General features: G+C 43.8%; 1 protein-coding gene across 2 annotated transcripts in view; it reads right to left on the minus strand.

The window, feature by feature from the left end:
- The window catches only part of IRAK2 (interleukin 1 receptor associated kinase 2), a 40,050-nt gene extending 15,233 nt beyond the window's left edge, over positions 1-24,817 (minus strand). For both annotated transcript variants that reach the window (XM_063121469.1, XM_063121470.1), the window contains exons 1-6: positions 24,400-24,817; positions 19,208-19,387; positions 7,627-7,767; positions 6,333-6,442; positions 1,070-1,264; positions 111-157 (exon numbers count right to left, since the gene is read on the minus strand). In XM_063121469.1, coding sequence (XP_062977539.1) covers positions 111-157; positions 1,070-1,264; positions 6,333-6,442; positions 7,627-7,767; positions 19,208-19,387; positions 24,400-24,619 — 893 coding nt within the window. In that variant the 5' untranslated portion in view covers positions 24,620-24,817. The remainder of the gene's footprint in view (positions 1-110; positions 158-1,069; positions 1,265-6,332; positions 6,443-7,626; positions 7,768-19,207; positions 19,388-24,399) is intronic.
- Between the last annotated feature and the right edge of the window lie 1,111 nt (positions 24,818-25,928).

Raw genomic sequence — 25,928 nt, forward strand, 5'->3', positions numbered from 1 at the left:
TTCCTACTAAAAAAAGCCCCACACTTACCAGCACAGCTTAAACACAAGATATTGCTTACAGGGTAAAGTAAAGGTGTTTATACAGAACCAATGTTTGCACACCTACTTACCGAAAGCAGATCTGTACTTCTGTACGAAAAAACCTGTGTGTCTCATTCTGGTAGAAAAAGAGAATACATTAATTACTCGTCCCAAGAGCATGATAAACATATGCATATATTCTGTAAGATATTAACTGGCCATTTTCTTTAGTAGGTAATTAAGGTCTCTAGCATTCATTTTAGCGTAGTACTCAAACGTCAAATCAAGAATGGAGAATATATAATTTGCAGTGAACCACCTTTAATGCCGTAGGAGAAAAGCTGGATAGAAAATTAATTATATAATCTTTTTTTAACAACTTCCTGCCATCACTATCACAGACTGATACAACATCTGAAACTATTTGCTTCTAGCTTGGGATGAGTGAAGCAAATCTAGAAGCAGGCCCAGGCTGATGATTGGTTCTGATCTAGAATTGCGTTTTTAATTTACTCATTTTTATTATTATTTTAACTAAGTTCTGAGACACCTTGAGGACCATTTGTTTGGTGGGAAGATGTGGTATAAATCAAATAAGCAAATAATCAGAAGTATTCTGGGCCCACCAGATTACTTTCCAAGACATGCAGAAATAATCAATAGATCTTGATTTCTGCACCGGAGCTTCGTTTCTAGATTTGGGTCAAGTCCCAACACATAGTTGATTATTTATTTTATTTATTACATTTCCATACTGCCCAATAGCTGATGACGGTGGCAGCAGCACTGGCACATCAGGCCATAGTTCTCGACCTAGTGAGGTCTAGTGCACAGAGATGAGAAAATGCACTATGAGCCTATTCCATAACTTTTCTATAGAAGGTGTCCCCCAGGTATCCTCCATCAAATACGCTTGTGGGGGAAGTTCTCAAGAATCTTCTGTGGGAATTTGATGCCCACCCCACCCCACCCTGTCTATTTCTAACTAACCTCTCTTTCTAATTTAGCAGTTTTGATAATTTCGTGCCATAAATGAAGAGATACTTGCCTCTTTTAGCCTTTTTACAACATATAAACTGTTGGCTTTCCGACCTTTGTAGGTAATAGCAAAAATGCCTTCACTAATTTGGTTTTCTGCACTGAATCCACTGGTGGCAGTTTCCACTTCACTTGGGGTCCACAAAAGGCTAGCATTCATGAGATTAGGAGCAGTTTCCTGTCGAGGAATGGAAGAACTGCAAGGCTGGGGATTTCAAAGAAAAGACATTGCAGTGTTATTGTCGTAAACATCAGAAATTTTATTTTCAAAAGGAAGCCCAGACCTCAAGCTACAATTGCAACACAACTAATACCTAGAAGAGCTGGTTAGCAGTAGAGATGCACATTAAAGTAATTGAACTGAAATATAATTAGGTAGTATTTTATTTTCGATTGAACTTTACTTGTATTATTGATATAACCCTTGCTTGAATGGACGTCCATTTTTGTATTAAAATATTATCAATTCCATTGAGATGGGGGGAAACGGAAAAAGATAGCCCAAATATAAACCTGTGAATATGTCTAAATCTGGATTTCACACAGTATATTCATGCCAATAGGTAGAAGGTTATTAATTATCTTTGTCACTGAAGGTTCATAGAGTTCTAAGTAAATTTCTGTCACAGGAGCAATTCTGAAACTGCCCTGTGGTCTCACAGTTCAGTTAGTTTATATGCAAAGAAAGGGAGGAGCAGCTCTCAGCTCCTCTCATTGCAAATCAAACCAGACCACTGAAAAGAAAAGGAAAAGTCGTACTTTGTCTTTGAAATTCAGTTAGTTGTCATTTCATCATAAGTGAAATGAGATTCGAAGCCATAACCTCTGAGGTCCCAGATCAAGAAGCTACTGTATAGAAATCCTTTTTAAATGGATACTGTTGTTTTTATACTGTTTTTGATGTTTTTTAAATTTTGTATACTTTTAATGTTTACCACTTTTATATGTTGGAAACCGCCCAGAGAGTTTCGGCTGTGGGGAGGTATATAAATGTAATAAAATTAATTAATTAATTAATTAATTAATTAATTAAAGAAGGAACAAGGAAAACCTCAGGGCATGCTAAGAGTTATAGGACTCTTTTCTGGGCATAGGATTGCATCCTTAGCTATGCTGAGGAAAGGACCTATCCAAGCAAGCCCTAGGAAGAGAGACTGAAACAACTGGGCATGTTTAGCCTGGAGAAGAGAAGACTGAGGGTAAACATGACAGCACTCTTCAAATACTTGAAAGGTTGTCACACAGAGGAGGGCCAGGATCTCTTCTCGATCCTCCCAGAGTGCAGGACATGGAATAACGGGCTCAAGTTAAAGGAAGCCAGATTCCGGCTGGACATCAGGAAAAACTTCCTGATTGTTAGAGCAGTGCGATAAAGGAACCAATGACCTCGGGAGGTAGTGGGCTCTCCCACACTAGAGGCCTTCAAGAGGCAGCTGAACAGGCATATGTCAGGGATGCTTTAAGGTGGATTCCTGCATTGAGCAGGGGGCTTATTTATTTATTTATTTATTTATTGCATTTCTATACCGCCCAATAGCCGACGCTCTCTGGGCAGTTCACAAAAATTAAAAACATTCAAAGTATAAAACAACAGTATAAAACCATAATATAAAATACAATATAAAAGCTCAACCAGATAAAAACAGCAGCAATGCAAAATTACAAATTTAAAACACCAAGTTAAAATTTATTTATAGACTGTTAAAATGCTGGGAGAATAAAAAGGTCTTCACCTGGCGTCTAAAAGCATATAATGTAGGTGCCAAGCGCACCTCCTTAGGGAGCTCATTCCACAGCTGGGGTGCCACAGCAGAGAAGGCCCTCCTCCTGGTAGCCACCTACCTCACTTCCTTTGGCAGGGGCTCACGGAGAAGGACCCCTGAGGATGACCTTAGGGTCCGGGCAGGTACATATGGGAGGAGGCGTTCCTTCAGATAGCCTGGCCCCAAGCCGTTTAGGGCTTTAAATGTTAATACCAGCACTTTGAATTGGACCCAGACCTGGACTGACAGTCAATGAAGCTGGAAAAGGACTGGCGTGTTGTGGTCTTGTCAGCCAGTCCCTGTTAGTAACCATGCTGCCGTGTTTTGTATCAGTTGAAGTTTCCGGACCGTTTTCAAAGGCAGCCCCACGTATAACGCATTGCAGTAATCCAAACAAGAGGTTATCAGAGCATGGATAACTGTAGCTAGGCTATCTCTGTCCAGATAAGGGCACAGTTGGTATATTCTTCTAAGCTGATAAAAGGTGCTCTTTGCCACTGAGTTCACCTGTGCCTCAAGTGACAGTTCTGGATCCAAGAGCCCCCCCCCCCCAAATTACAGACCCGATCCTTTAGGGAGAGTGCAACCCCATCCAGGACAGGGCAAACATCACCTCGCCGGACAGATGAACCACCCGCTAACAGTACCTCCGTCTTGTCTGGATTGAGTTTCAACCCCTGGATTGGGGTTGGACTCAATGGCCTTATAGGCCCCTTCCAACTCTACTATTCTATGATTTTGTGATTCTATAAGAATTGCTGCCACTTAGAGTAGTCAGTGGGCAGAATGCAATAACCCTGTCCAGACAACACGGTGGTTAAGCATTTTGAGCTAAACATTATGGCTTAGCGTGTCATGTGAATTATTCCTAACTATGATGGCTACATAATCACAGTTTAAACACGCTCACTAATCATTTGCTGCAAATGGGTTAGCGGCCTAACCATGGCTCAGCTGATTGTCTGAACAGGTTCAATGCTGCCCATCTGCAAGGAGAGTTGGCTGCTGATTCTGGTCCCCACACAGCCACCCCCACTACTTCCAGACTCCAAGTGGAATGGCACTTGTGGAATGGCAATATTTTTAGAGGAAAGCCCACCACCACCAAATGAGTCGAAATGGTTGTTTCTGGAAGAGGGTAGGTCAGCAGAGCTCCCTTATGTAAGCTTCGCCAACCTACCCCATTCCAGAAACGAGCATTTCTGTTCATCTCACCTTGCTTCCAGCAGCGCTATATAGCAGTTCCGCCAGCGGTAGGAGCCAGCCATGCACGCAAGGGAGGGTTGGATTTTGACCAATACTGGGTAGATGGACCAATGGTCTATATTTCAGTGGTCTATATATAAGGTAACTTGGAAAGCTCACAAAGGAGGATGTAGAGCTGTGTACAGTCATTGCTAAAGCACGTGTGTTGCTCATTGTGCACATTATCCAGCATGCTGAAATGTATAAGTTAATTCTGGTTCTGATGCGTTAGCTTATTCTCAGAGCTAAACGACATGTTGTGTTCTTCATGCCTTTTTAAAAGTGTGTTAAAGCTGGCCATCTGGCACATTTTATTTTATTTATTTTTATTTATTTATTACATTTTTATACCGCCAAATAGCCGAAGCTCACTGGGCTGTTCACATGCTTCCAATCCAGATGCTCTTATCTGCTCCTGTGTGTGTAAACAAGGGTGACCATATGAAAAGGAGGAGAGAGCTCCTGTATCGTTAACTGTTGTGTTGAAAAGGAAATTTCAGCAGGTGTCATTTGTATATATGGAGAACCTGGTGAAATTCCCTCTTCATCACACCAGTTAAAGCTGCAGGTGCCCTGCCCTCTTTTAAATCTGGTCACTCTAGTATAGGTCCTGCAGCTTTAACTGTTGTGATGAAGAGGGAATTTCACCAGGTTCCCCATATATACAAATGACACCTGGTGAAATTCCCTTCTCTATGCAACTGTTAAAGATACAGGAGCCCTGTCCTCCTTTTCATATGGTGACCTTTTGTAAACAGCATTTTTAGAGGCAGGGCAAATTTTAGTGAAGAACTGGTGCTGTGCCCTGATCCCGATCAAGAACATCTTCCGAATTGGGGCTCTATGCAGCTCCTTTTCCTTCAAATGGAAGGGGCCACCTTAAGCATGCTTTTTGGAAAGTGTGATAATCGTAACATGTAGTATGATCCTTATTTATTCTTGTAGACTTACAAAAATATGCAAAATGTGTAGAGCAGAGGGGGGGGGAGGAAAAAAAACAAACGTATTACATGTCTTGGATGGCAACTGTACAATATTTCCTTCGACTGTCCAACTGAAGCTACCTTCTGCACCCCACCTATGTTCATGCAGCTGGGAGGAACTGACCTTTGCCTTTCCCTACTAGCTGGTTTTTGTGGTTTTATGCAGAAATATAACTGTGAAAGTTTTGAGAATCTGACAGGAAATGTTGCTAAGGCCCAACATGCCAGGTGCTTCTTATTTTATGGTTCCGCCCTTCAATTGTCATGTTTTGTTCCCCTAATCTGTTTTATCAGCTGCCCTGGAAATCATCTCTTTTCAATCACAGCTTCTGAACACATTCACAGAGCTACATCTGAATACCATGGATCCTGCTTACTGGGTCGAGAGCCAAAGGGGCATCCCATCTTGCAGGGCTGGCTCTACCATTGGATAGAATGAAGCAGCCACCTTAGGCAGTTGATTATGGATGTTATGAAAGGACAGCAAATCGTTAACTACTTAATTTACTCTTATTGTATTTTTGCTGCTAGGGAAGGGCAGAAGTCCTAGTGGGATTCTCTGCCTCACATAACTGCCAAAATAACTTGGATCCTTGGATAGTAAGTACCTTGACTTGGGAAGGCAGCAAAATATCTTGAGCCAGCCCTATTTGGCATTTAGCAGGGATAGCTGTTAACTGTGCAGGGCTGGGTGGGTACTTAGCTGTGTACTTAGCTGAAAAAAACTCTTTTGTCCTGGTTAGTCCTTTTGATAATGAAGCATTGTGACAAAATTGTTAATATATGTATTGTTTTATATATCATCTACATTTCTATTGTACATTTTGCAAAGGCCTTTGGCTAAGAGAAACAAGTGCATAACGTGATGAAGTCAGTACCTCTGAAACATGACATAATGTGAGAATAGACAAGCAACACCACTTTCAATAAATACACATTTCCATGCAAATACTTAGATTCAGGACCACTGAACACAATATGCCAGCCTTGTCCCAACCTGGTGCCCTCTAGATGTGCCCATGGCTGGCTGGGGGATGCTAAGAGTTGTAGTCCAACACATCTGGAAGGCACCAGATAGAGGAAGGTTACATTATAAAGAGCTCCTGAAAAATACACTTGACAGGAAGCCATAGAGAATCATGGCATTCTAATGAGCATATTTGTGTGATACAGGTGTTTGTCAACACTAGAGGTGCACCTAAAAATGTAACATGTTAATTGGCTTATTAGAAGAATCAGAAGATGCTAGCAATGGTATCTTTCCTTGCAATGGCACGTTTACCTTCACACTTGATGAAACAGGTGGATTTGAACGTAAAGAATGTGGAAGGTCCATAGACATTGGTGGCGGAGTTAAAGGAAGCATTTCTGCTGCTGCTTTTGAAACAGGATCTGAAAGTGACAAAATTAGACATATTAAGGGTGGCTATTTGTACAAGTAGGAGGCCCTACAGGAACAGTTCTGCTTTGTTCCTATGAAAACCACACAGTTAGAAATCCTCTATCATTCTAACTCAATCTTCCCATAAAAAGGCTACCTCTCTTTGGTAGCCTTTAAGTAACCCTCAAGAAAGTAAACTAAGTAAACCTAACAAGAGCCTTTGTTAGGTTTACTTGGAGGTAACTTCCATAGTGTTAAATGGAACATTCTCTGAAATAATAATGCATAGGTATGTAGCCTCTGTTCCTTATTTTCTGAGAACAAAATGACTGCCAATCAACTAATCATGTTTATAGTTTTTCAGGCATATGGGTTAAATGGGAAACCCTTGAGACACTAACTTAACATCATACAAATTACATCAAGGCTGTGAGCTATTTCAACACTGGAACACAGAGCTTATTCAACTAGGAGTTGATTTGTAGTTTACTTTTAAAACTTGTCTATGACAAGTTTCTGAGCTAAAAGGGCAAATGCCATCAATTATGAAATCCAACAACACATGTTTCGTGACAATAAACATAAAAGCGGGGGGGGGGGGGGCAGTCCTTTTCTGTTCACCGCTTACAATGCAAGCTATACATATTTAAGGGAAACCAAAACATTTAAATGTGTGTGCATCATTCACAACTGATGGGTCATATATTTGTTTCGCCATTTTAAACTCAGGTACTTTGTGCAAGACAGAATAAATAAACTTTAATAAGGGAAGCATGTACTATTGAAGGCAGGTTTCCTATACCTGTAACAGCTTCACAGAAGAGAGAACTCCAGGTGTACATTTTCTCACCTCAGCAGCACTGTGACATCAGAAATAGCATTTGCTGAAAATTCTGCCTTTTACACAACTTTTAAAGTATATTAAGTGGCCCTAAATTGCATCTGGTCACCCTATATGCCATCTCACTGCAGCACTTATGTACATCTTGTTTGTTTTAACTAAATCAAGAGGAGAATAAGAAAACCACAGACCCTCATTGAAAGGAAACATTGAGAAACAACACATTTGAGAAATAAGACATAGTGTGCATACAGTTGACGTTGACCAAGAACCACTTCCCTTTACAAGCAAACCAAAGTGTGAGAAGTTTGTTTGTTTGGTTTTTTTAAATCCTAAATGCTGCCTGGATTATACCTGAATTCAGCAATACTGGTGTTTCCGGCTCATTTCCTGTGACTTTATTTTTGTTCGCTGTTGGATGCAGTGATGCATTCTCCTGTTGAGGAGTCTCTGAAGGAGCCCTTATAGAATCATGGTTGAGTGAGAGTGACCTCCCTGGAGAAACAAAAACAAAACACACAATGATTGAGGGGGTATATTTTACACACACACACACACACACACACACACACACACACACACACACACAGTCAGATTGGCAGGAGGCAGGATATGGCTCCTACAGACCCTGAAGCACAATCCAGGTAGGTTTCTCTGTTCAAACAGATGCTCCTGAGACGTCAAAAAGTTCTCCTTCATCTGTCCTATGATCAGCATGGAAAATCAGAACCCTTTCAGTGCTCCGTTGCTAGTGTAGGGAATTCACATTTCTGCTGCTTTATAGAGAAGTCCAATTCAGTTAAAGGATCTTCTCATTCTTTGTAGATAATAATGGAAAGAATTGAAGAGTCCTGTCTGGAGGACATATTCAGACAACTGGTGGCATCCCACAAAGGAGAGGAAACTCCCATGCATGGTGCCAAGAAAAATCCTTCAGAGGGAGATCAAGCTCACCATGGATCCCTTACATTTGCAGCCCAGTCTTCTGCCAAAGACCTCATGGCAGTATTTCAGCTCATAACAAACCTGTGAGGTAATTCACTGGAGAGAACATCTAGGACTGGAAACTTGATTTTGCCCCTCCAAAATGATAATTTTAGTCACTCTACAGCAGTGGTTCCCAAACTTTTTCAGGTAACCGCCCCCTTGGTTCAGCAAACTCATGCCCAGTGCCCTCTGCGCACAGCCCCTTTAAATGGGAAGCACCCGCCGCAGGCTTGCTGAGGGAGGGAGGGAAAAGAGAGCAAATGCCTCTGTTTTGCAGCTGGCGTGGCGGGGCACACCAAGCAGGGTATGTCTCTTCATTAGCGTTTTGGTGCTTTTGAAACATTTCAATTCACCGTTAAAAGGACTCTTTTTAAACGGTATTAATACATGTGTGGATTCTCCCCCTATACGGCTTGGGGCCAAACTACCTTCTCCCATAAAAATGTTCCTGGGTCATAAGACCTACTGGAGAGGCGCTTCTCGGAAAAGACCACCTCAAGCGCCCCCTGCCAGCCACCCCTTTGCCTCTTAGTGCCCCCCTATGCAATCCCACCGCCCCCAAGGGGGCAGTACCGCCCACTTTGGGAACCAGTGCTCTACAGCAATGGGCACACAGACAGCACTTCCAAACGAGATAGACCAGCTATAACGATAATCTGGTGATCTGAGTTTGCCTTTGCTCTGGCAGTTCAGCTTCAATGAAATTTCCTGAACAAAAGTGCTGGCAACTGAGCTGTCCAAGGGGCTGAGCTTACTAAAGCAAAGGAGAGCACATGGCCACAAAACTTGGCCCCACTTAAAGCCAATTCATTTAATTGTACTATTAGCTGAAAGCGATAATCATATATGATCCAGCCCAATTTAGGGCACAATCCTTTGCCTGTTTAGACAGAAAAGAGTGCTATAACTTTCAGCCAGCCATGTAGGACTTTTTTCTGCCTAAACAAGCAAAGGATTGCACCCTTAAGCACTTTCAAACTTGAGTGAAAAAGGTTATGAATATGAGTAAACATATTCATACAGACTAATTCTGTAATCAACAGAATTAGAAGTATTGATGGGGTGGGGGAGAGAAATAATGCCGTCATTAGCACAATCCAAGAGGTAACTGTGACTTGTGGAGCAACATTCCAAACTGTAATAAACGTGCTAGCTGGGGGCAGGAAACCGTATTCTGGTGACAAAATATAGAGATTTAGGTGCTGATAAAAGTATTTCTCTAGTGTAAGAAGTGCTGTCCTGGGAAAGACATCTGGATTCTCTGCCACAAATAACAGCAGCATGTTTATTGCACCATGAACCAATCTGGAAGGGGTTTTATGACCAAGTTGACTCTTTGTATTGTTCTTTGCTGGCTTTTAATGCTGCTGTATACTTTTAAATTTTAATGTGAATTTTATACTGTAGTTTGTCATTGTTATATTTGATGTGTGCATGTGTGTGTTGTAAGCCACTTTGCAAAATTCATTTGGAAAGCGGAGGTAGAACTAATTTAAATACATAAATATAAATAAAATAATCTGGAATGTCCCATTTGAGGACCCAAGAAGCTTTAAGACTTTTCTTGGCTGAAATGAGAGACCAAGCTTAAGAAAATAGGTCACTTGCATTTCTGAGCACTCTTCAAAAATCCCAGAATTACGTAACAAAAACAACGGCTAAAAGTTACAGCAAAACCAGCACAGGGCTGGGCTGGGCAATTACCACATAACGAGATCTGGTAAGGATTTCTGCCACTATCCTCAGTGGTAGGGGCTAATAAGAGCTAAAATAAATTCTGTGAACAGTGCAGTCATTCACCTATGCTCATTAGCTCTGATGTTTGCTACAATAACACTGCAATAGGATGGGGTGGGAAGTGAAGTGGGGGAGACTGTTCCTTGTATTGATCTTCCTGGAACTGGAATTAGAACATAAGAAGAGCCATGCTGGATCAGACCAAGGATTCAGCATTCTGTTCACAGAGTGGCCAACCAGTTGTCAACCAGGAACCCATAAGTACGACATGAGTACAACAACACCCTCCCACCCATGTTCTCTAGCAATTGGCATTCAGACTTACTGCCTCTGAGGTAGCATATAGCCATCAGGACTAGTAGCCATTGATAGCCTTCTCCTCCAGGAATTTATCCAGCCCCCTTTAAAAGCCGTACAAATTGGTGGCTGTGGTGTTCCCGCCTATTCCCAATGAGAATTTGTTGTTGTTGTTTATTCGTTCAGTCGCTTCCGACTCTTCGTGACTTCATGGACCAGCCCACGCCAGAGCTTTCTGTTGGCAGTTGCCACCCCTAGCTCCCCCAAGGTCAAGTCTGTCACCTCCAGAATATCATCCATCCATCTTGCCCTTGGTCGGCCCCTCTTCCTTTTGCCTTCCACTTTCCTGCCTATTCCCAATGAGAATTCCCCTTCTCTAAAGCCTTTCTCACCCCAGCAAGAAACACCTTCCCCCCACACAATTACATTGCTACCAGTATCTTTAATTAAGGCTCAGGTCCAGCTCTTTACTCTGTCCATATTTTCACCTATATTGTTTCCTTTATTACCTTCCTCTTACATTGCCAAGAGCAGAAGGTGAAGGATTTATATAAACAAAGAAAATGTTATTTATTATAGCAATATGGTGTTGAAAAGTAAATAAGTAACACTTAATGGTTCTATTAATGGATGTTCTCTCAAACACAATATTCCAGAGCAGACTCTCAATCAAACATGACACAAAAGCCAGACTTTCACTATATCTCTATTTCATATCAAATCCCTGTGTAATCCAATCCCTGTTGTATTAGTTTACTATCTCTATCCTATCTTATCTGACTCACACAAAATTGGGCATGTTTAGTCTTGAGAAGAGAAGACTGAGGGTAAACATGATAGCACTCTTCAAATACTTGAAAGGTTGTCACACAAAGGAGAGCCAAGATCTCTTCTCGATCCTCCTAGAGTGCAGGACACGGAATAATGGGCTCAAGTTACAGGAAGCCAGACTCCAGCTGGACATCAGAAAAAACTTCCTGACTGTTAGAGCAGTACGTCAATGGAACCAATGGCCTAGGGAGGTAGTGGGCTCTCCCACACTAGAGGCATTCAAGAGGCAGCTGGACAGCCATCTGTCAGGGATGCTTTAAGGTGGATTCCTGCATTGAGCAGGGGGTTGGACATGATGGCCTTATAGGCCCCTTCCAGTTTTACTATTCTATGATTCTATGGCACACAAACTTCACCCCCATTGATGCCCTCAGCTAGTCATCACATGTATGCAAATTCACCTTTCTTCCAGCCACTTATCTCCCTTTCCCTCTAGAAATACTCACCATAAAACACAGAGATATAACAGGAATACATAGCCATAGTGATAGACTTATAACAGGAACACATTACTATACTTAGATTCCTTAGATACAGATGTGTAACATCACAGTGGCCAGCACAACGTCTTGTGGTAGCAAATTCCATAGTTTGACTATGCACTGTGTGAGGAAGTACTTCCTTCTCCTTCAGGAATTTGTCCAACTCCTTTTAAATCCATCCAAATTGAATCTCCCACTATCAGCTTCATGGGATGACTCCAGGTTCTAATATTATGAGAAAGCAAGAAAAATGTCTCCCTATCCACATTCTCCACACCATGCATAATTGTGTACACCTCTATAATGTCTCTCTTTGCTTGCCTTCCTCCCCACCCAACTGAACAATCCCAACTGTTGTAACCTTCCCTCATAGGGGAGATGCTCCAGCCCATTGATAATTTTAGTTGCCCCTTTCTGCACTGTTTTATACAATATCTTTACACAATAGATACAATATCTTTATACAATAGCTCTACAATACATTTTTTAGGTGCAATGACCAGAACTTTTCACAATATTCTAAGTGTGGTTGCACCATAGATTTATGTAAGGGCAGTATGATATTGGCAGTTTTATTTTCGGTGCCTTTCCTAATTATGCCTAACATGGAGTTTGCCTTTTTTATAGCAGCTGCACACTGGGTCGACATTTTTATTGTTTCATTTCTATTGTTTTTAATACTGAACTTTCAATGTAGTTTGAATTTTATATGTAAACTGCTTACAGATGTTATTACGTTTAGTGGTACATAAATTTCTCAAATATCTAAATAAATAATCCATTACTTCCAAAGCAAGCCAGGGCAGGAAGTGAGGGTAGGTGAGGAAGGGTCTTCTGGTAATTTCAATCATAGCTCTTTGAGTTTTTTTAATTCCCCACCCCACCCCCCGCACACCCCAATTGGTTTCAGTGGGAAGGGGAATTAACTGCACTGGTTCTAGGTAGCACTGTTGAGGGCCCAATGCTGGGTACCATCAGGGGAACGAAGGGATTTTGGATCTAGCAGATCCAAGACTGTTTCTGCCTGAAGTGGACGTACCCCATGAGCAGAGGGGCACTTCTACCACATCCAAACTCCTCCAGCCGGTAGATTTGCCATTTTGGCTTGCTCGGTAACACTGTAATATACGGACACTTCCTTGAGAATGAGTCTCATTGAACTCATAGGATGGCACTGTAAAGCACAAAGCCGGCTAAAAGTCAATCATGGTTTTTTTGGCCAAGCATCTCCAGGTCTTTCAGTTTTTCTGCTTTGCTCCTTATCTGAGGATGGGATATACCTATGCTTGAAGATACTGCCTTTTCACTGTTTCTCTCACATATCTAGCATTTATAACCTGCTTTTAAGCTGGAAAGGTTTCCAGAGCAGCTTACAGATCAACTGAATCAGGACATAAGCACGATTTATGAAGGTACTGTTGATAATTACTGTTGTATGTTATTTTGTATTTCTACATAGATTCCCCAAAAACAAAATCAACCAAACAGATGGTATCCAGATTAAGTTAGTCACACTTCATCCCCATTGATATTGATGGGACTTGTTAAACATGACTAACTATTCATATTGATTTCAATGGGACCTAAGTTCAACTTTCTTAGTATGGATCCCCGCCTCGATCCAAGGTGGAGAGACGGGTAAGAAATAAATTATTATTATTATTATATCCAACCCAGAAACCACATTAGTTATTACAGAGGACTCCAACCCATCCTTTGTGTAATAAACTCTCTGTCTCTGTCTCTCTCTCTCTTATTCTGAAATCAATGGAAACTGTCTATTTGGTCTTCAGTATTCAAGCAGGGGCTGCTATTGCACTCCTATCTTTACCATCTCAGCGGTTTTCCCTTCTCCCCAGACCCGGCCCAAGTTATTTTGCCACCTTATGCGAGGCGGTACTGCTGCCCCCCACCCATGTGGCTGGCCTACCCACTGTTCTTGCTGCCACCCCACCCACGCTCTTGCAGGCCCTCTTCCCTCCCTGTTTGGCTGACCGCTCTTTCACTTACTGTGCCAGCCAGCTTGCTCCTGCCAGCCTGGCCTCTGCTCCCACCTTGTGTCCCAACTATAGCAAAAGGTCTGGCGAACTCGCACAAGAGGTCAGCCAGGGCCAGCCTTTCAAGATAGCTCATGGGAATCCCACAGGCACCTGGGGTACAAGGCAGGAGTGACTGGGCAGGCAAGAGTAAACGAAGGAGCAGCTGGCCAAATGCTCAGGCTGGGTGAGCAGCAGTTGAAGTCACAGCCACCTATGGCAGGAAGTGTGGTGGAACCGGTCGGCTTGACTCAGCGATTCCCCAGCCGGAGAAGGGGGGGTCTGACTCAGCCAGCCCAGATACACGCCCCTTCACTGCCTCTTTTTAACCCTTTGAAGTCTAGGTTCTCAAGGAAACGACACCACACTCCGGAGATAGGGACCAAACACTTTTATTCTTCACACAACACACCTCTGTAAGGGTCCACACATTAAGGTAAACACATAAGAGGTTTTGGGGGAAAACACGGACAAAGGAATAACACACTCAGGACAGCAGGGACTAATACCTCACCCTCACCCTTTACATGCTCAAGCCAATTGAATCCACACTCACTCCCCACTTAACCACCCACCGGCCGTAACTCCGGCAAGGTCCCTTGCCCACTTGTACCCAAACCTAATCTAAAACATAACAAACACTTAACTCTGCAACTCAACCTCTTTGTTGCTCACTTCGACTCGGCTTCACGCCACTCGAACTAGACTCCTTCCCTTAGCGGCCACATGGAGCTTCCGCCATCCAGCTGGCCCAGCCTGGATGCTCTGGCTCAACACGCACACACTGGACTCCTGACACCCACAGGAAAGAGACCGGACCTTTGGGTGCCCAAGCTTTTACCTCTTTCTGGGACCCCCTTGTCACCAGACCCACCCTGACCAATAGAAACCCCATAGCAACCCACACCTCTCCCTCTCCCTAGGATGAAGCAAAAAATGTTCTCTTAAAGGAACCATGGGCTCAGCCCATGACAGGAAGGAGTATTAGGCAATCCTGTCAAGGGCCGGGGGTGGGGAGAGCAGCACTTTCCTGCTCCCCTGCCTAATGCAGGCACATGACCTTGCATAATGGTAGGTCCGGCCCTGCCTCTCACTGTGATGGATATGCATGAGGCGAAGGCATGAACAGTGGCTGAGCATTCAGGCGGCACCACTCCTCGTTGAGTGTATTCAAACTGAGGGCTTCTAGTGCTAACAATCCCCTTCCCACCTTGCCTAGAGTGGCATCATAACCTGCACTTGAACCTGGTACCCACTGCATGAAAAATGTGAGCTGTTCCACTGGGTTGGGGGTCCCTCTGCTCCTGCCATCTATTTATTTATTTATTTATTGCATTTTTATACCGCCCAATAGCCGAAGCTCTTTCTGGGGAAAGACAAATTCTTCATCTCGTGGCTGCTGCTGTGGCTGAGTACTTAGGAAGCTACCCTGTGGAGATTACAGTGTGGAATTGAGTCCCTCTCTTTTCCTGTTGTTGTTGTTGTTGTTTTGCTGTTGTTGGTGGGTGGTTGTTGTTGTTGTTGTTGTTGTTGCCAGGCATGCAAAAGGTAAGTGGGGCTGTGAAGTTTGAGGCCTATAAAGGCTTGGGTTTGGTTTAAGCCTGAAGGCTCAAAAAACTCCTGATGGGAGGGGGCATTCCTGAGTTTCATTTCCCCCCTAAAGGAGTTAAGTTTCATTTCCCCAGTTTTAGGTCACCTGATTGTATGTTTTCAGTTCTGTGGAAGGGTATAAAAGGGGTGGAGTTAACTGTACACAGGACAGCGGGAACTTCAGAGAGAGCTGCAGAGAACCACTGAGAGAGCTTTGAAGAAGAACAGCCAGGAGAAGGCTGGAAGAGACTCTAGGCCAAAGCCAAAAAGTGAAAGCATAGCTAGACTAGAGGAAGCTGTGGTTTTTGTTCTTTAATTTTCATTATAAATGCCTCTTGAAATCTAACAGCTCTATTTGAGTAAAAACCTTTGTTTATGTGATTTTGTCATTTTATATAACATGGTAAATAGGTTGTTTAAAACCTTGTTGTCTGGAGTGTCATTTACACCACATCGAAGACCTAAACCCCACGTTACTGAGAGGGGAAGTTAAAAGGTAGAAACTTGACTCCTGATGGAAGGAAGGGCTCTTAAGGAGGCAAAATATCTTTAAGGAGCTGATCAAGGGGTCCAGGTAAAGGTGGAACCTTGACAGGGTGCTTTCCAACCTCCTACTTCCCAACGCTGTGCCTTCGGTGTGAGCCAGTGGAGGAGGATGCTGGCAGCATTCTGAGGTTCCCCTTCTTAGGTTACCTTTCTTCCATCCCACAAAGCAATGTGTAGTTTACATATTATTGGCAGTAAACTGGAATGGGGGATTCTAGAATTTGCAACAGAGGGAAGCAATCTCTTATCCAAGTGATGAGTCAATCTAAATGCTCGCTCTAACTGCAGGCATGTCACATCCACATGACAGTCTACTCACATTTTTCAACAGTACTTCATCCAGGGAGTGTTAAGAGGAGAGAGCCACAGTTCATTGTGTTAGTAGGAAACAGCAGTTCCTCCAATTTCAACGTTATGAGGTAATGTGATTAATTTAAAACTGAAAGTGGATGTTTTTAATCTCTTCTGCCATGCAAAGGAGAAAATGAGGGGAAGTGACGGTATGAAAGGGGAGGCTCATTGTATCCTGAGGCTCATTGTATTTTGCGCACATCATGGAAAAAGAAACCCTGGTTTACCATGGCGTCTAAATACGGCCACTAGGTGCGTAGCACGGGGTGCAGAATCTCTTTCAGACTGAGGGCTGAATTCTGTTTCGGAGAAGCTCTCAGGGCTGCATTCCAGTAGTGGGCGGGGGGTGGGGGCAAAGGCAAAAGGGGCAGCCCCACCCCCAAAATCAACATATTTTACCTTAAAGCTCCTACTGCTGGTAACTAAGCCTTGGGGAGGCATTTAAACCTTTTACAATGGGGATCAAATTGCACAAAAGCCAGGTTTCAACCTAATGTATAGTGGTTGGGGTAAAAGGAGGGGACCCCAGGTGGGTCAGATTTAGACCCCAGGCCTAAGGTTCTGCACCCCATGTGAATACAGACATACCTACAAAGAAGGGTCGCTGGACCATGGAAGCTGCTTACGATATTGTTGTCAGACACATGTATTTTTTACTCTATTTAAAGTAATTTTATCGAGCCTCACCCCTTTTAAAAATCCTTTAAGCTGCCTTAGGACATCTTTAAAAACAAGTAAATCAAATAATCAGTCTTAAAAATATAGAAAAGAGACAGATCATGGAAGATAAAAACAGACTTAGTATTATAGGATGAATAAAAATTCTGTGCTCACCAGGCCCCAAAGCCTGATAGAAAATCATCTGCTTGATGGCACTTTTAGGGCAAGATTCCTATGCCCTGCTAAGCTGAAGACAGAAGGGCGGGAGGAGCATTGGAAGCAGTCTTTTCTTCCCTGTCCGTAAATCTCATTCATTTTAGCTAGATAGGTTTTTTAGCCTGTATATTGAGGGCGCTGTAGAGGGGGAGGGAAGAAGGATGAAGGAGGCTCAGGATAAATCGTATCATGGACTCTCCAGTCTCTCCCAAACCTCCAGAATACAACACCCCCGAGGTTGCTTTTCCAACTTCAGAGAGGCTGCCAGCGCGGTTCTCTCCATTCTGGCTGTGAGGGTCAGATCTACAACCCCCCTTTCTGAGGTCAGAGCACTGACCTAGGAAGGCTTTTTTTTTAGCCATTATACAGTCGCTGGGGTACTTGCTCAGGGTCCATAGGATGGCACTCTGAGTTTATTTGGTTGTTTATTAAAGATATTTTTATGCCACTCTTCAATAAAAATCCCCAGCCTGATTTACACTGCCAGCAGTTGATCCTTTTGATATTGGTCAGTGCCCCTCTTTTGGCTACAAATCTGTCGGCACGCTGGGACTGAGTTCAGCAGAACAAGGAGCGATGATGACAATGAACAAGTGTGTAACTGACTGGTTATGAACTACTCGTGGAGTATGGAGGAGGTGTAGATAGCCTTTTTTGGCTGAGGAGCGGGGTATAAGTATGATAAATAAATAAATAAATAAATAAAATAAATAGATAGAATTAACATCCAAAGTGATCAGACACATAGTTGTATCCAAACTAAGACCAGGAACAACCATTACCATGCAGGCCCCAAAAGAAGGCAGATCTAGTAGTAAATTTGTCATCATATCCCTTAATCCATGAACAACTTACTCTTTTGAACACCACTCCCAATTACAGTTCTTTAAATACTAGAATTTCTGTCTTTAAATTGATGAGATTATGGACAGTAAGATAGTTTTCTTCGTTTTTTTTATTCTTCAGGTCTTGGTCCAAATATATCCCTGCTGTAAACCTAGCATCACTACTTTCGAACAAGTTGATTTACGAGATGTGGAGAAATTGGAATGCAATTCACTATGAGAAAAGGACATTCTTGATTCTGTGGCCAGGAACCCTAATATCATTATCAATCTGGCTGAGAAGGGTGGAGCCACAGTACTTCTGGACAAAATTTCATTTATTTATTTATTATTTATTTATTTATTTATTTATATAGCACCAACAATGTACTTGGCGCTGTACAAAATATACAAATAAAGCAGCGATACCCTGCTTAGAGGCTTACAACCTAAAATCACATTAAAACATATGAAGGGGGCAAGGGGTTCACAAAACAGAAATAAGAGAATAATCGTAGTAATAAGAACAGTAAATCAAGCTAAAATACCAAAAGCTATTGAAAACAAATGAGTTCTCAAACGCGTTTTAAAATTTACAGTGGAACTCGTGGTACGTAGTTGCTCTGGAAGAGCATTCCAAACAAACGGGGCAGCCAGAGAGAATGGGCAAAGCCGGGCAAGAGAGATAGAGACTCTTGGGCGGGAGAGCAACATAACATTTGAAGAACGGAGGGTACGAGGGGGATGGTAGAGTGAATTGAGATTTATTTATTTTATTACATTTATATATTGCCCCATAGCCGAAGCTCTCTGGGTGGTTTACAAAGGTTAAAAACAGTGAACATTAAAAACAAGTAAACAAAATTTAAAACCATAAAAATCATAAAAACAGATGATATCCATTTAAAACAACTATTTTGGGGTCAGTTAAAAAAACATACCTCAGCATATGTTGTTAAATGCCTGGGAGAAGACTATTGCCAAGAAGCACAACATTAATTAGACAATTCCACCCACTACTGACATCCAATTTATTATTAAGACGGCAGTACAAGAGGCATTAGCTTTTGGCTATATAGATGTTAGCACAGGTACATTTCTTGTGAAAGACTCCCTTAGAACACCTGTGTTCTATATCCTTCCTAAAATCTATAAAGAAGGCTTTCCACCTTCTGGAAAACCAAGTGTTTCAGGATTGGCCATTTTACTAGAACCATTAGCCCAATATGTGGATTGGGTTACCAGCTGTAGCTTCAGCAACTTCATACATCAGGGATGCCAGACATTTCATTCGACAGGTTGAGGGTCTTACTTTGGATGCTACTATGGTTACTGAACTACTGCCAGTTAGTTCCACAGAAAAAGACCAACTACTTACAATCCGCAATCACTTGGGCTGCCCGATACAGCTGCAATTCCTGCAGAAGCTCTAACAGCTGTTGGACGGTTGCAAGCCTTATTCCCCACCACCACATCAGCTCTCTGGTTATACTGATTCCTGCTTTTTCCATGCATTTGATTTTTCTCAGCTCAGTCTGGTCAGTGATCACATAGGATGCTAAAAGGAAAAACAGAGATTTTGTTCAGCATGAAGATCCAAGACAACAATGGGACAGAAGTAGTAGAATCCCACATTCCCCTAACATCTGAAGTAATTTGGCACCCAACTAATAGCTTTTTTTAAAAAAATGAGGAAAATATTTATAATCTTACAAACCAAGCATTTGCCTCACAATTAGAGTCCATCTATAGCATTTTCCAGCACACTGAATAAATATATCCATTTCCATGGCTTTATGTTACCCAAGGAAATGACGTTGACCGTAATTACTTTTGACTTTTCCAACTGGTAAGATGGGTTCTGGATTCAGGGGTGGCCTTTGGATCTCAGAGGGAAAACTTTCAGTGTGATAACTGAGTATGGCACTTGTGTCTATATTACCTGTGGGGCAAGGCAGAAGACAAGATAAGGTGTGGCCCTGAAACAGGGAAGTGGATAGTACAGAGGACAGGACTGTAGGAACAGGTATGTGGGGCTGCTGAGCCCTGGCAAACTAACACTGTAGGTATCAGAAAGAACAAGGGCTTTGTTTAGTTGGGGCCATAGGAAGCAATGCAACACTTGTAGAGGATGGAGACTAGGCCAGTTTGCTCCTTGTTCTTCAACTGTTCAGGCTACTGAAACCTGATGGGAGGCATCATGGGGTGTCTTCAGGACGCCGAGTTGGTGCTGCCTCCTTCAGAAACTCCGCGGTTTTCCTCTCCTGTGGTGGTGTTGTGTAATCCTGATGTTGAGGAGGGAATGTGGGGTTTCCGGCAGCCATCCAGGTACCGGAGCGTCTCCCCGCCCTCTTCCTGGTGGAAGGCGACCAATCGCCAGTCACCTTCCACCAAGGACTGCCGTCGGATTGGCCCTGGAGCGGCATCAGATGGCAGAAGAGCTGTACTAACTTAGCTTCCATTGAAAAAGTCAGGGCAAGTCCCTGACTTTTTCAATGTGCAGCTTCGAGGGAAAGCTCTGTGGTAGCTGCGAAGCTGCGGCTGTGTTATATAACTGACACAGCGCAGATCTGCAGCCACAGCAGGGCTTTCACCGCTTATAGACAGCCCCAAGGAAACAGGGCCTGGACAAATACATGACCTGTGGAAGTCCCCCTGCTACATGTACAAACCCCCATTGACTGCCAGAGAAGACTGGCCTTTGGATCCTAAGTTGTTGCTGCACTGGTGTTTGCACCGTTATAAGCTTGTTAGCACTTTGGAGCATGTTTGAGCTACACAGTATGGATTCATTACTTAATACTCCTATCTTGTGATCATAACTAGCCTTGCAAAGAAGTCCATAAGAGTTACTTGCCAAAAACAATTGACCAGCTCATACAGACCAATGCTCATACAATTGCTCGTACATACCAATGTGGAGTAATTTGTGGTGCATCAACTGGCAAAAAGAAACAAAACAATAACAAAACCCAACTTTTTAAAAAAAAGTTTTTTAAAGAAGTTTTTTGGTTTGGTCGTCTGAAGGTGATTTCCTATTTACCACAGGCGATCAGACAAGTTGTTATTTACAAGCTGGGTCTCAACACTGCACCAGTGCAAGGAGGAAGAGAGCCTAGACAGGTTGGAGCAGGGATTTCCAGTGTGGCATGGAAAGGCCAAGCTGAGCTGCCTGCCGAGCTATTTTCCCCTCTGCAAGTCAATGGTACAATTTTTCTATTCAGTTGTATAGAGGGGAAAAGTCCTCATTGCCAAAAATGCCTGGATGGGGGGTGAAGTTTCTTGGGTAACGGTCCTTGGCAGTGGATAACCTTCACCCACCCCCCTTCAGCTAATTTTTGGCAGGGTGCTTTTTCAGTCCCTATAAAAGTCAATGAGGCATTAAGAAACATGTAAAAACCTTTAAGAAAGCTTTAAGAAAGCCATAAAATGCCCCCTGCCAAAAATAATAATAATAATGGCTGGACGGGAGGGGGAAAAGTCCACTCCCACCAAGGATGCTTGGGGCAATGGGGTCCTTGATAGGCAGTGACCTTTGCTGCTGTCCCCCCCAATCGATTTTCACTGTGGGAAGGTTCTTGCCCCTACATATGAATGGAAGAATTACTCCATCCACTTGCATGTGGATGGGGAGAGAGAAAGAGGAAAAGAGGAGCCAGAGAGAAGGAAGGCAGAAAAAGTCAGAGAGAGAGAGAGAGAGAGAGAGAGAGAGAGAGAGAGAGACTAAAGAAAGGTGAGGGAAGGAAGAAAAAAAATAAAGAAAGAAAGGAAGGAGCTAAAGCGACCTAGAAAGGAAGGAAGGAAGGCAGGAAGAAAGCTAAAGAGACCTGGGATGGAAGAAAGGAAGGAAGGAAGGAAGGAAGGAAGGAAGGAAGGAAGGAAGGAAAAGAGACCTGGGATGGAAGGAAGGAAGGAAAGAGCTAGAGAGGGAGAGAGAGAGGAGCCAGATAGAGAGAGGAGCCAGAGTGAGTAGCACATACACAGAAGGTGCAGATTCATGCACGCGCGTGTGATCGCAGATAAGGCGGGCACTCCCCACATTCTTGTGATTGGCCCCCCTCCAGCAGCTAATTTGTAGTGGTGCCCAGGGGACCTTTGCATAATGCCAAATGTGCCTACATGCCTACGAAGGTTGGGGACCCCTGGCATAGTGCCTAGTTGCCTCTTCTCATTCCACCTTTGCCATAACTGACCTGCTCTACACCTTGCACAGAGCAGCTGCACTTTTCCTCCAGTTGCATTTGCCTGAAATGCTGCATTGATGCAATATTTTCTGCGAAGCAGGCAGGTCATTAATTCCTCTGTCTTCAGGAATGTAGTCCAGCAACTTATAACCCATGACTCACAGTATACAGTATACAGGGAATGAAAAGGAAAGCCTGAAATCAAAACCTGCTTCCTTGTGTACAAACTTCTCCAAGTATTTCTCATAATGGAAAGACAACCCTGGCAACATTGCCTGCAGCTAAGGTATCTTCAGTCTACTCTTACAAGCAGCTTAATTCCATTATCTTTTAAAAAACAGAATGCCTAAAAAATATCAACAAGCATGCTGATGGAGGTGGCAGTATTAAAGTCCTGCGCTATTACTTTTGATATTGTGCTTTTGATATTATGTACTCTCTCCCCTGTTAGTCATCCCCAACCTGGTGCCCTCCAGATGTTTCAACTCTTATCAGCCCCAGCTAGCATGGCCCATGATCAGGGGTGCTGGGAGCTGTGCCCTGCAGATGTTTGAGATGACCATGTTGGGGAAGGCTGCTGTATGTCTTAAGGCTGCAATCTTGCAATGGTTTACTTTTCCCAGAGTTTCAGAAGAAATGATTTGGGGGAAGATCACAAGTTCTTGCATAGGAAGTGGGGTTTTTCTTTTTGTACTATTCTAAATATTTGAGAGATTCTGCCACTATTCTGGTTTTTCAAGCTAGATTCTGCCTATTATGGGATCATGACAACAGAACTTTTGGACAGTTCAGTTTGCGATGGCTAACCTTTCAGTGCTTTGGGAATATAATCATTGGAACATGGGAACTCCATACATCCATCATAACAACTGTTTACAGATTTACTCACCATGAATGTGTCTAATCCCTTTTAAAAGCCATTACCCTAAGCCCAGGAGTAAGCTACTTTTGGGTCTTGGAGGCACATGAAGAACCTCAGTGGCGAGCCCTCTCTGTGGCAGCACCCTGGAAGACCCTCCCTTGTGTGGTTCAGCAGGCAAAAACCATATCTTTTAAACGTCTCCTGAAGACATACCTTTTTACACAGGCTTTCCCTGGTCTTTAATTGTGCACTGCCCAGAGAGCTTCGGCTGATGGGCAGTATAAAAATGTAATAAATAAATATGGAAAGTTGACAAACTGTCCTGAGCGCAACTATAAAGTGGCTGCCATGGTGGGCATGGACAGTCACAAAGAATGAGTAACCTGCCCAGAGACATTCATGGGAAATTATGATGGCAGCACCTAGAGGCTCTCACTTGGCTTTGAAGCAATCCCAGCTGGCAGAAAGAAAATATAAAAATATTTTAAAGAAAAATTAAGAGGAATAGGGTGTCTCAGTGGACACATAGGGACTTGTGGACACCATGTTGCCCACCCTTGTTCTTAGCTAGTGGCTATTACCATAACTTGTGGCAGCAAATTCCATGCCAAGAAGAATCTTCTCCTGTCTGTCCAGAATCTATTGCCAGTTAATTTCATTGGCATATCTCAAGTGAAGTACCAGCGAAGATAATTAGGTCAATCTGGCTGGCATGGAACCGGCACACAAAACAAGGCATAACGATAGGTTAGGCTTTGGGTGACTGGCCCAATGTTGGATATATGCATTCAATGCTTTGGTGAAATTATTTCTTCTGAAGAGCTTCTAATAATGTTTTAAGGATATGTTTTAAATGGCTGTACTTGTTTGCAAATTTTGTTTTCGTTACGATGTAGTTTGCTCTAAGGCTTTGGAAAGCTGAACAAGCCAACACCTGTACCTGGATCCATTACATAGTTGTAACTTGGCACAGCTTAATTCATGGATTTACAGGCTTGTCATTGATGAGCTATATCATCCCTGTTGCAAGCAGGTAAAAATGCACCTCAGCCTGGTCCAAGCAAGCAATGGGCGCAAGCATGGTTTCCCTATGGGCAAAATCCTTTATCTTCCTACAGGCAAGTACTGTCCCCCTATTAGCTAGCAGTACCCTACATTTTCATCTTGGCAAGTACTGTCCCACTGGCAAATAGGGTTCCCCTATTGGCTAGCAGTGTCCTATTTTTTAGGATGGCCAAGTGTGGCTTCCCTATTGGCAACTACTGTCATGTGCAGCTGCTGGTATCTCCCCAGAGGACTGAACCTGTGACCTTCTCTATGAAAGCTATGCACTCCTCCCACGGCATTACGACCTTTCCCGAAATGAGATGGGCTCGATCGCGCCGGCAGCTCAGGTCCGGAAACCCCCCATTTCCAGATGCCTCCCCCCTTCAAGCCCACCCGCCTCCTCCCCGCCACCCCAACTTCTTCTAGCGCGCTGCTCCCCCCCCCCCATCCCCATCCCGGTGCTGGGCTCCTCCTCACCAAAGCGCATCCATTCGTACTCGTTGAGACAGTCCATCTTCTGACAGAAGTCCTCTAGCACCCAGGCAGGCATGCTGTGGATGTACGGAGACGGCGGAGCAGAACTGCCCAGGGAAGGCAGAGAAGGGACCGGTGGTGGTGGTGGCGGCGGCGGCAGTGCCATGTCTTTTCCGGGCTGTGTCGCCCGCGTGGGGATCGCCCGTTCTCCTCCTCTGGCCATCAACAGGAGCAGCAGCTGCCCATCGAGAGCGGCTAACGCAGTGAAGGGAGGTGAGCGACGCTCTCCCGGTACTTCCCGCTGGGCTGACTGTCTGACGAAAAGCCCAGCCACCCTTCTCCACTCGGCAGCTCTGGTTTCCCTCCGGAGCCCGGCAAGAGACGGACCCGCCCTTGGCTGCCCCGCGTCTGGCTCTCGTGGACGCCGAGCACGGAGTGGGCGGCTCCGCGCGTCTTATCCCCACCCGAAGCTGGCTGGCGGGCTGGCCGGCCGGCCCCTCCCCGGCGCCTGACGTCGATTTCCATATGTGATGCAGGCTGGCTTCCCCTCCCAGGGATGGTGCCTATGACTGCGCTCGGTGAAATCCTCCCACCTTCCGTGAACATTGCGTCAAAGGATTGCTTTGCATGGGAAACGTGAGAGTTGCTATAAAAAGGGGAACGCGCCAACGGGCCTGGGGACGTTTCTCCTGGGTCCTTAGGAACCTGATGCCCTTCCAGAATACCTAATCATTGGCTATGTTGGCTGGGGCTGATAGGAGTTGGGAGTCCGAAACATTTGGAGAGCTCCAAATCGAGGAAGGCTGTTTTAGGACATCCCTAAAAGAAGCTGCAGAACGGGAAGTGGCGAGAAACATAGGGGCAATTCATTTGTCGAAACAACCCAGCGTTTATCGGGTGGGGTTTGAAAGCCAACAATCAGACCTAGCCGACAAACGGATACTCAACGCACCTCGGAGTAAACCCCATTAAACTCAATGGGGCTTATTTCTGAGCAGAAATGTATAGGATTGCAATAGAAGTATTGCTATAGACTGCCCTCTTTAGCAAAGTTGATATTGACAGCTGCCCTCTTCAGCAAATGGCGCCAGAACCATTTTTAATTTTATTTTTTTTCGGTTCCAGGGTTAATAATAATAATAAAATATTTATTTATTACGCGCCTCTCCCTCTGGATCGAGGCAGGGTACAACACAAATGCAAACACTATAAAATACATATAACTAATTTAATACTTTATTAAAAGCAGCACATTATTAAAAAGGGTTGATCGGGTTCCTGGAGTTTGCACACTCAGTATGCTAATTCGTTCCCCAGCTTTTTAAAACAGCAGTGCAGTATGCTTAAGGAAATAGTATTCCACAATGCTTCAGTCTCTGGATCTATTTCACTAAGAAAACCAAACAGGCAGTGGTGAGGTCCGGCTCTAGGTTTGATGGGACTTTCGACAGAACAGGCTGTAGTTAGTCCTCCCCCTTGAGATTTAGCAGACATACATGGCAGGTGGGATGCAGGACTCTGGATGAGCAGCA

Source organism: Elgaria multicarinata, chromosome 3, assembly GCF_023053635.1.
Source record: "Elgaria multicarinata webbii isolate HBS135686 ecotype San Diego chromosome 3, rElgMul1.1.pri, whole genome shotgun sequence".
Lineage (NCBI taxonomy): Eukaryota > Metazoa > Chordata > Lepidosauria > Squamata > Anguidae > Elgaria > Elgaria multicarinata.